Source organism: Hyalella azteca, unplaced genomic scaffold (assembly GCF_000764305.2).
Source record: "Hyalella azteca isolate HAZT.00-mixed unplaced genomic scaffold, Hazt_2.0.2 contig11024, whole genome shotgun sequence".
Lineage (NCBI taxonomy): Eukaryota > Metazoa > Arthropoda > Malacostraca > Amphipoda > Hyalellidae > Hyalella > Hyalella azteca.
The window spans coordinates 522-12,695 of record NW_025941036.1 but is presented as its reverse complement, the minus strand read 5'-3'; the positions used below and the strand labels follow the sequence as shown (position 1 = coordinate 12,695).

The 12,174-nt window shown below is 37.7% G+C and overlaps 1 protein-coding gene across 1 annotated transcript; it reads right to left on the bottom strand.

Moving 5' to 3' along the window:
* Positions 1–7,611: 7,611 nt before the first annotated feature.
* LOC108678114 lies at positions 7,612–10,486 on the bottom strand (the record flags this gene model as incomplete). Its single annotated transcript, XM_018166460.2, is given in 4 exon segments — positions 7,612–7,623; positions 8,070–8,180; positions 9,991–10,124; positions 10,475–10,486. Coding segments are annotated over 4 exon segments (269 nt in total), but the record flags the coding sequence as incomplete, so codon positions are not given.
* Positions 10,487–12,174: the final 1,688 nt, after the last annotated feature.

Below are 12,174 nucleotides of genomic sequence, written 5' to 3'. Positions count from 1 at the left end.
CCACTTTTCATTTAAAAAAAAAATCAACAACTATTTGACATAGAAAAATTTTGTCAATGGCCATTAAAGGCCTAATACTGAGGCAACATAACACAATGGAAAGATTTAAAAAGTTTGCATATCTAATAGGTTGAAAAATTAAAAATGTGACCGGCAAAAAAGAGCTATTGTATTCAAAGCCTGTCGGAGTACCCTCTTCAATTTTTTTATATTTTGGTAAAATAACTCCAGGTTTTGATGCACTGTAGCAGAGCTCTTCTAGTTACATATGCAAATGACAAATTTTAAGAAAGTGTCATAGTTTGCAAATGGGGGGCACTGCCCCCCAATGGGGGAACTTTGACCACCTAATGGCAGCCGTGACGGGCTGCCATTAGGTGGTGACCAACTTGAAAATTAAGTTAAAATTAACATAGGTACCTATATAACATATTTTATGTTTGATACACCTATTAATGTTTTTTCTTTATGTTTCAGACTCTACAGAGTCTTATATATGGTAATTTTAACTCAATTTCCAAACCGGTCAATGTTACCCCATCACGGCTGCCATTAGGTGGTCACATTTTGCCCATTGGGGGGCGGCGCCCCCAATTTGCAAACTATGACACTTTCCTAAAATTTGTCGTTTCCCTCTGTAACTAGATAAGTTCTACTACAATGCACCAAAACCTGGAGTTATTTGGAGTTATTTAACCAAAAAATAAAATCAATTTTCTAACCCAGTCAAAGAAACCCCAAGAGCTGGGGTAACAAGGACCATCACTTTTTTTGAAATTACATCAAAACTATTAGAAGCAGGAGCCAGCAATTTATGGTGATTGAAGCTGGTGAGCAGGAGCCAAGATTTATGGTGAGCAAAATACAGCTATAGACCTGTATTTTGCAGGTTTTAATTAACAATTTAAGTTTAAATTATCTAGTAAAAAAATGACATTATTTTGAAAAAAAAGTGGTCAAAGTTACCCCATTTTATGGTATGCGTTACGTATGTACAGCCTAATTTTGGCATTATCAAAACTTTCATACGCAAGTCTTGGCTAAAAGCGTGTTATCAAAACTACCTGGCTAACTGACCAATCAGAGGCTTTGAATTTCCTGTTCCTATACCGGTAGCTCCTCCCAACCAGTGACCGGTGCGCTTGGATGAAAGCAGGATGTGTGGTGTCAGCGGGATTTGCGGTGCCTGACTAGGGTGTACTGGGATAAATAAATGAGACGTTATCCAAATAATTGAAAAATCAATGCACTTGTTGTGATCATTAACCAAAATTTCTTGCAATAAGGGAAAATAAATGCATTATTCCCATTCAAAATTAGAAGAATTATTAAAGAAAATTAGAAGGTTACAATGTATTTAGAAAATTTTGTGAGTTGGAGTTGCAACTGTCATAAAAAGAAATAAATTTGTTTGCAGATAACTAGAAAAATGGTTGGCTTGTCAACCTCAATATAATTTTGAATCAAAAAGGCATTAATATATTGTTCAAGTGAATGATCATAAAACTCTTAGATATGAATATCAACATAGGGTAAACACGGTATATTCCGACATCGTAGGTAATTCCGTCACTTCTCTAGTTTTTCCTTTATATTAAGCTTTGTTTTAGTTCCATGCGTTCATTGATGGTTGAAATGGTGACGTCATACATNAATTAGGCATATGTTTAAAGCATTGTACCAATGTCTTCATCACTATTACAATGCAGTAATTCGTAAAAGATTTACAATGTATTTTTTTATTTCGATTTTTCGAGAATTTTGACTTATTTCAGACGTAAAATAGGGTAAATTTGTCATCATCATGTTTGTTATTTTTTTCTCGATTTTTTAAGCTATGTATGAATACATATGTTTGCATATTCTTTAATTTATTGTGAAAAATTGACATGCGTCCCTGGTCTCAGCGAACCCGACAGTTCGAATACAGAAGGCAGTTGGCTGCTGAGTGGTGACCAATCAGCGCTCGCTCTGCTAATCAGCTGGCTATGTTTACATTAGGATTCCGACAGTCATGAACACATCGTCGTGAGGTGAGGTGTGACACGTGTTGCGGCGGTCCGACATTTTCGTTGCGGTGCAATTTGCCAAAAGCTCATGTTCTTATATAATTACCATATAATGACACCATGGTCGGCATAGTGGCAAAGCAGAGAGTTTTTTAGATTCTCCCTCAAGTTCATTTTTGAGTCCTATAAGTAGACCAGTAAAGTATCCTGGATACCAGCATTATCATACTTAAGAAATTGGTTTAAATCTTGAGTAAAAGAGGAAATTAAAAATGAACTAATTCTAAAAAAGCTCTAGTTTGCCACTATGAGTGTCGGAATATACCGCGTTTACCCTATGCTTGTAAATGATAGCACAAAAGGCAATTGACATTTTTATCCCAAAAGGACCAAAGGGCTTTCACTTTAGTGACTTTACAGTTACAGCTTTTATATCACAGCTCAAAGCCTCAAACCAAGATGATACTTGTGCATTCCAGACTCCGTCTCCAGAGAGCAGAGAAGCCAGGGCCTGGCAATTTGTCAGTGTTAAATAGAAGATGACTGTTGCTCATAGACATAGTACCTACTCTGGCTACTCATACCTAGTCATACTGATAGGCTATTATTCACATGTTGAACATTTTGACATTTACATTTAGGTACCTAGGCCTACAATAAAACAGAAGTAAGATAATGATATAGAATAAGAATGTACCTATTTCAATATTTTACAAACACTATTTTTTTCTGGAACTAGGTAAACACACAAATTATATCTGGAACTTCAATTAATGAATTATGAAATGAGGAAAACCCACATATTAGTTTTATATATAATTAATATAAAATTATAAATATATACCGGAAAATTAACAAAATTAGAAATCACAACAAAGAAGGCTAGGTATAATGAACTTCACGAAACAATCACTTTATTATATTAGTAGGAACACACTTTGCAGATTGCAAGAATATTCTAGACTTGGCAAGTAGGTATGTAAAAAGTTACGAAAATAATAGCCATGAGTAATTTCAATTCACCAATAGTCGCGACTCGCGACTTTTTTCCGTGTTGCAAGATTGCATTTGCAGCAATGCAACCTCGTCCATTCCTTGTTGTGGTCCGAATGTCGTATGATGAAAGCAAGAAATCTTGAATGAAAATTTTCATTGGTTAACTAAAGTAATTTTATGCCGAGCTATGACATATATTATAGTACAGATGGGAAATCAAAATTGTTCGATAATTGTAAGTATTAATAAGATGTTGTGCGATTCCTTTGATAATTATGCACCTCAACACTTCAACAGGCACTTAAATTTTAAAGCTGAAAAATATGTCTGTTATGGCCATTGGCCTGTCGCCGCGCCGATACTTGCCCTCATTCACATTGTGACTTTGTTCACAGGGCATCTAAAAATTGGTCCATTGAGGGTTGAAATAGCTATGGTGGTAGACTTATGCCGTGGACCCTGGTATTAGTTCTGGTTTCAAATTCTAGTAATATTTCTGAAAACCGCAAGTACCATGTAGTATCAAGTCAGGGACATTTAAAAGCTTTAGGTGGGTGGCTTCATCACGTTATATAAATTCACCAAAACTATTTAAGAATGAATTTGAAGTTTTATTCACTCAATCAGTTAAAAGAAAACTTTTAATGGACTATAGTCACTAATACTGTAAACACCATTGCATGGAATTATTTAAGCATAGCATATCTCATAAAATAAACTGGAGAGCGAATAAATGGTTTTTTGAAGACACGAAAATCCCATCCAAAGAACTTAAAATAATTGTCAATGTATTACAACGATTTTATCACGCTTTACACCCATTATAATTGACAAAAAAAATCAAACGGCTGCTCTGTAATCTGTTAAATCAGAGGTAAATGAGAGGCATCTTAAATGTATTATGGATTATTCATAAATATATATAAGCAGTACTATAAAATAGTACGAAAAAATAGTACAATAACAAACAATATTATTTCATTGCCACTAAGTATTCACAATTAAGTAAAAATTTGAGCTATTAGAACAGTAGATACATATATATATATATATATTTGGTATAATTCGGCAGAAGCTTTTCTTTTATGCAAGTTTGATTGAAGACCAGAGCATGCTTCTTATTAATAATCTTCTTATTCGTCTTTTCAATGACTCGAACTAAGTTTCTAGACAATTATTAATACAATTATACACAATTATTAATAAGAAGCATGCTCTGGTCTTCAATCAAACTTGCATATATATATTTACACACGTGCGATTGATGACCAGAGAATTCGTTGGTTTATATTATCAGGGAGTGGAACTTTTCTTCAGATGACGGTAGATAAAAAGGCAAGTTTCAGAAAGTAGTTTTTCTTTGTTAACGACGTTTCGAATGCAACAAACATTCATTTTCAAGTTAGAAGAAGCATTAAACATTGAAATTTTGGTGGAAATAAGTACATAATATAAGTAAATAGGATACAACAGTAAAATTTTGGACAATAAATTACTCGGAAAATTCTTTCAGAGTTCAGACAAATTCGGTAGTCAGATAATAGATAGCTGGAGTCCAATCTGTAGAGATGAGGGGTTCAGCTATCGCCGGTCGGTTGTTGTCGGGCCACTGCTTGATCACGATGCTGGTGAGTACGTTCAGCACAATGCGAGTGACGGTCTGGTTGTAAGCTTGTCTCGCGTGGTTCACCTGCCCTCCAGTTTGAAGGTAGCTAACGAGACAGCGGCTCGGTGTCTTGATTGTTAGTCCAATCTGTCTGATGTTGTCTAAAACATGAAGAAGTCTACTACAACCTTCTTTGAAGCAAAATTTATAGACTACACCGGCCTCTCGGATAACTCCCGCGTTTTTGCAGGGGCCTTTGTTGCGTATAGTTTGGAATTTGACATTGTTGTCAAGAGTGTCACTAAGCCTGTTGAATTCATCGACGATTTTGAGATGAACTTGCTTGTTAATAATGTTTTGAGACCTGGTATGGTAGTGAGCTTGTTTCTGGTAGGAGAAACGGCAGTTCAATGTCGCAGTTGTCACTCCAATAACTCCAATATAATCCATAACGTGAAGAAGTCTACAACCTTCTTTGAAGTAAAATTTATAGAATACACCGGCCTCTTGGAGAACTCTCGCTTTTTTGCAGGAGCCGTTGTTCGGTATAGTCCGGGGTTTGACTTTGTTGCTAAGGGCGTAACGGAGCCAGTCGAATTCATCGACGATCTTGAGATGATGCTGCTCGATTGTAATACTTTGAGACCTTGTCTGGTTTTGAGCTTTTCTCTTGCGGTAGGAGAAACGGCTGTCCAATGTCGTAGTTGTTACTGCAATCTCCCGAATGCAATCCAAATAATGAAGAAGTCGACAACCTATATATGTATCACTGATAATATAAATCAACGAATTCTCTGGTCATCGATCGCACGTGTGTTAACAAATACATATATATATATATACATATAATACATATACATATACCCCTTATATGCTCAACACTTAATTGTGATACTATGTGGTACAACTTATGGTACGTAAGACATCGTAACTTACGTTATCGTCGGGTCTCACTAACGTTTTGTTGCGGTAGAACATCGCGTGGCAGTGCATAACATAAACGGGCTGGTGAGCAAATGTCCCGAAGATTTCATGGATGCAATCGAACGAATCATCTTCATCATCGTCATGTTTGTTCGCAGAACTTAAATTGTACGAAAAATTTTCAGGGGTGCGATGTTCCTCATGAAGCGTTTCCCCATTTATGGATGAATCTGGAAAACAGAACAAGAAAACTCATTTGAAGTTTCAGTTTTGATGATCAGCCACCAGCTTCTTCTAATAAGAGCCATTCATTCTATGCAAAAATGGAAAAATCCGGATCAACTGTTGGTGTGCATCCGCCTTCCATAATGCAAAAGCTTTTTTATAACGATGGCAACTCAGCCTCGTCAACCCTATAGACATTTTTATTCCCTTTCAACGAAATGAACGAGGATCTATTTTACATGCTGCTCGTTGAGTAAACTGATAGAAATGTCATTCTACGTATCTCCTGTTATATCAGCTCAGGCAGGCAGGTATTTTTCGTGAACTGGTGGAGCGGTGCCAAAGGAAAAACTTGAAAAACAAGAAGTGACGCAGAGTAAACAGAATGAGAAAGGATAAATTAAAATATATAAGGAGACGAAATAGGTGCTATGCACTTAATTTGGTTCTTGGAACTGTGAAATTACGGTTAAATTTAACTACATGAAGGAAGTCTACCAGCGTTCGTTATTTACGATCATTTACGAGTAATACAGATTTTCACATCTGAACATAAGAGCAAGAAAACAAGCCTAGAGTTTTTGACTGCTCTGAAGACTTTTGAGAAGATTGTTGCTTTTCTCACCATACGAGGTTGCATTACCTAGCTGCGGTTCAAGTAATCCGCGAGAAATTTGTATGCCGACATAAGAGATGACCTCATAGTTGTTCTTGACTCCCGTGTTACGTTTATTTTTGGCTTTGTTCGGATTCTTTCGCTTTGATAATGTCGTAATGCATAGTTCTCAACTCGTTGTGTAATAAGGTCGGATATATTCTATGTATCTATCATTTCATTTGGTAACGAGCTTAACTCGTTCCACCGAGTCCATTATATTTAGGCACTAAATGAGTTAAAAAGCCACGAATATATCGAAGGAATTTTCTTCCACCCGTGTTTCTCGTTCAAAACGCTCTGACAAAATGTGGAATCTTTAGGGTTCAATCTCGCATCACTGGTGTATTTGAAATCTTCGCAACGCTCAAAGATGACCATCATCAGCATTAGCATTTGCCCAGTAAGACTGGGGTCATTTGGGACTAATTTTCCCCTTCGTTCCAGGCATCGTATACAATACCAGATGGATAAATACTTACAATGCTTTTGAGTTGAATTGAAATCGATCCTCAAATCAAATCATTTCAATACCTCAGGCGATAACCCAAGGTCTGTCTCCGAAACGAAATCGCATTTTAACTGGGGCCGCTCCAGGAAGCAGTTAAATCAAGCCTTACAGGAAATAAGTATTTTCTGTGCTGGTGTAATGCCTGACACAGTATAAACGCACCCGACCACATGGACATTCTCGAGCGTGCTGGCAAACGGCCATGGAAGACGCCACCGAGCCTTTGAATGCATAGCCGCAGCCGTCGCATAGCAGCCGCGCAATAGCCGCTCACTGCAGTGTTGCTCGAGACACAGCCCAGCTGATTCAAAGCCTTCATGCAATCCTAATACCGCAATTGTCCTTATACGACACCACAGTTCAACTGAAGTTATCATGCGGCCGTGGTTGGTCCCGGCACCAATATTTAACTAGGATCTCGTGCTTGAACAAGTTCCGGAAGATTACAAGGTAGTATCTATGCGTACTTGGTAACGTTATGACTCAAATCAATGATAATAAAAGATTTCCGCCTCTCACCTTTTTTAGCAGACAAGCGTGGGCCGATGAGATCAGAAGGCGCGGGGTGCCGAGCTGGAGCGTTCTGGGGAGTCAGGATCCTGATGGCGCACTCGTCGTACCGGAAAAATTTAATGAGGGCGAGCGGGCCCAGCATGCCATACAACAGCCTCTGGGGAAAAATACCTTAATTGAAATGCTGCCGAAGCAGAAATGGAAGAATGAAAAGAATCGGGCCGTTAGTCCCATTAATGTGTGAACAATTTACAAGAGAATGTATATTCTTTAATTGATAATTGTAAAAAGCCTAATTACTAAAATTTGCTCCGTGCATGTGAATTATTCATCGAAATTTTGTAAGAATATTCATCTCTGAGCTTCAGCTTCCGCTAAAAATATATTCGACAATAATAAGAAGTCTCTGTACTCAAAGGAAATGTTATTAGATCCTAACAATTAAGTTCATAATAAGAAAAGTCATTTTTATCTGATGCAACATCAACCTTAAACACACTAATATCCTCTGGTGGCAAATACATGAAAGGGGATATCATGTATTCAACCGATAATGTAACAATGGAACCCTGCTCGGTGCTCATAGCTTCTACACAAACAGAAAGCACCGCCTGTTCTATGTACGCTCACACTCAGCACAGGAGAGAGCGTGTCCGAAAGAAGTGTCAAAAACTTCTTCGGCGTCGGATGGTTGCGCTCGAAATGAAACAAAGAATTGCTCGGAAAACGAGCCATGTCGTCCTGCCCAGCAGACAAAACGGTAGATAATTATGCTGAAAACGCGAGTTACTGTCATGTAAGAAATGATCTTGCTTTACATTTTTTTATTATTTTCTCGAATTAATGTCAACTCGAAAAGCACAACTGAAAAAAACATATTGTGACTACTAGAGGCACTATACAGGAGTTAGAAAAAATAAGGGAAACACCTGAGTATTCCACAAAATATATTTCAGTGTGGTGTAGGCCCACCGTTTGAGGCAGTTACATCCTCAATTCTCCGACGAATTGATTCATACAAATTGTGAATGGTTTCCAAATGAATTCTAATCCATCCTTCAGTGAAAACTCCCCAAAGCAATTTTAAAGATGATGGCGGCGAGAATCGACTTCTGAGTTGCATCTCTTAAATCGACCATAAATGCTCGTTAATATTCAGGTCTGGCGATTGTGTTTGCCGAATGAGCTTTTCAACTTCATTAGGATGTTCCTTGTGCCATTTTTAACAATTCCAGCTGTATGAATCGGGGCATTATGATCTTGGAAGCTGGCTTTCCCCTCCGGAAACAGTGCTTGAAGCATTGGATGAATTTGGTCCTCGAAAATTCCTAAATAGTCACGACTGTTGAATTTTCCATGAAGATAAATCATTGGTCCGCCTGATTTCGAAAAAATAGCACCCTAGATATCTGGGGTGCAACAGATATCAACTCAGATCCCCCGCCAGTTTTTTGCGGTGCGAAGGAGGCAGTCGGAATTAAATACTCTTGTAGCTGTCTCCCATATTTCTCCCTGTCTCACATTTTTCCACTGCTCGAGGGACCAATTCTGGAGGTTTTTATGCCACTTTAAACGCTTTGAGCCAATTGTATTTGAAACCAGAGGTTTTCTAATTGCATCTCTTCCATGGGATGCAGACCTGTGCAGTTCTCGGTGTAGGTTTTTTAAGGAAACTTGGTTCTGTAGGTGTCCATTGAGGTCGGCAGTAATTTTAACAGCAATGGTCTTTCAATTATCCCTCGCAATTCGATTTAGGCCCCTATACAATGTCTCACAGACAACTTCGACTTTCAGCCAGACCTGAGCTTTGCTGAGGACGTTTTTCCTTTTCTTTCAAAAGCAGTCATTACTTCTGAGACAGTACCTCTACAGACGCCAAGAATTCGGGTTGAGTTTCTGTCACACTAACACCTGTCATACGAGCACCAACAATTTGGTCTCATTGAAAATCGGAGAGGTTGGCCATTTATAGGTTAAAGGTTAGGTTATAGAAATAAAAATTATCTGTGCAAGAATAAAATATCAATTAGCAGCAACAATAAAAAATGAAACATAAAAGATGTCACGTTTTCATTGTTTATAACATGTTCAAAAATTACGATTTTAAAATGTTAGGTATTTCCCTTATTTTGCCTAAACCCTGTATATTTGAAAACGGGGCAATTGAAAAATCCAATTTAAAAATTAATCAATAGACGGGAAAAACATGAATGATACATCTTTTTTTATCGCGAACACAAGCTGATTTTTAAGGAATTTTCACATTTACTATTTTCAATTGCATTTTTACTATAAACTAAAGATTGCCCAATGACCTATCTGATCTCTCACACCATCTTTTAATTTTCCGAAAATTTCGCTTCTCTAAGGAAAAATATCTGTGAGGTCGATTCATTCAAGCATTCTTCTATCGAAGATAGTGAATTAATGTTCGAATCTTATTGAGTGAACATAAATGAGAAATTATGCTCGGTAATCATGCATCTTTTATGGGCTGAAGTAAACCATCTAGAATCGCAATGCAGTGAACAAACAGACCATGAAAACTCACTTGAGATTGGAAGAAATTTTTTGAAGTATTTATGAACGGTCGCAGCGCCAAGTTGTCGGTGTCTGTATACAATCCGCCAGAATTGTAGACGACCGCAAAGCGTATCAAGTCGCTCAGTTGGGTGAATAAGTAAGCTGCGGATCAAATCTTAATTGGTCCACTATAGAGAACAATGTTTGCCAACCACATTGCCTATGCAAATTTTCAAAATGAAAACGTGGAAATTTTACGGTAAAGATGGATTTATTAAGCAATTACCTAGTAACAAAAAATAAATATTTATAGACAATTTGTCATGAAAATAACTGTTAACTGATTAAAATAAATTAGAGGCGCAAAGAAAGGTGAACTGTAGTCAATAATTATCAGCTTTTTTTACATCGTTATTACTAATTATTTTATTTCAGTTACAATGAGGTTTTCAAGTTGCTTCTGAGTTTAATCACGAACCACTCTCGAGCGACCCAAATCGCCTGAGACTCACGAGTGTCCCAGATATACGGTCGATTCCCTACAAGAAACAAAGTCTGGCTTAAGTTTAATAACTTAAATAATTGCACCTTATCTCAAAATAGAAATAAATTAACTTGGGATCTAGTAACAGATTTTTCAACACTTGTAAACTCAGTAAAATTAAGTACACGCTACTAGAACATACCTCTGCAGATGCTGAACTACGGGCACATCCCTCCTTAAGGTGGTGCATGAGAGCCGCGAGGTCCCGGACAGGTTCCTAAGCAGTTCTTCACTAATTAGGGTGAACTTTACTCCACTCGTAAATGAGATGACGATCTGAAATTTTCCATACTTATCTAGGTATTTATTTACAATCCGTGTAAAGGAACAAAAAATATGTAAGCTTTGTACAGGGTGAACCAGAATTAAGTAACCCTTTTAATTTGTTAATAAATAAAAAACTAAGAACGTTATGAAGTTGAAACTTGTTTTATTTAAAAGAACATTTTTATGGTAATATTGTATCATAGTTACGTCATTATCCTGTATAGCTTGCTAAATTTGTGTTTAATTATCAAGCCTTAAATTTTCATCATGATTCGCTACAGCAAAGAAAAAAGAACGAAAATTCTGCAAACCTACATCAGGACGATGTCAATAACAGAAGTTCAACGTGATTACAGGATCCATTTCAAAACAAGAATCAGTCCTTTAAAAAAACAATTAAATCTCTTTATCGAAAATTTGCGGATACCGGGAAATTACTAATGAAGGTTATGAAAGCAGCGAAGAGAAGAGCCCTATTTTGTCAAAACAATTGTGGTGGGCATTTAAAATATATTATATTTAAAAACTAGGTTACAATATTACCATAAAAATGTTCTTCTTTTAAATAAAACAAGTTTCAACTTCATAACGTTCTTAGTTTTTTATTTATTAACAAATTAAATGGGTTACTTAATTCTGGTTCACCCTGTATAACACCAGTTATGATAGATGATAATTTTGTACCTCGATGTTAATTAAACCGGCGTCTTATCGAAATTTTTGAGACGTTAACGTGTAGTTCTATTTATTCTCTATCTGATGTTACTAAATACATGTCAGAATCAACATCCATTTTGTAAATATTCACAACCAAAAAATGTTTTCATCACTGCTAAACAGGACTTTTCACATTTTCATTGGATGCTTGCGCTGAGCACGTTGAAAGTGTCGTACGCTCATAAATCTCTGGCTTGAAGTGGCTACCCTTGTCTACCCCATAGAGCCATAGAGAGGAAGAGGGGAAGGGGATAGAGGGTAGAGGGGAAGACATCCTCTACCCCACCTCGCATGGAGGTAGACAGGCTGCACTGCTCACCCTCCCGTGTTCCCTCCTATGGCCCTGTGTTAAAGGGCTAGCACGTTTATTACAGCACTCCATTGTTAGTTCGTTGGCGAGAACCCTTGTGACAACATGCGATTCTCTCGTAAGCAAACGAAAAGCCCAAGACTGTGTCTTTCAGCATACCGAATCAATAGAGGATTACGGCCCTGGAGCAGCAGCCTTCCCGTGGTGGAGCCGACTGGTGGCCCTGTGTCGCCAGCAAACTGCTGCGTCAACCCCTCCCCCGCCGACGCGCCGATGGGTTTTCGCCGCCGGAGCAGCCAATGCCGGCCAGGCTGCTCCGGCTTCTTCTTCAAATGTCCGGCATCGAATCTAACCCCGGACCGCCTCGAATTCCA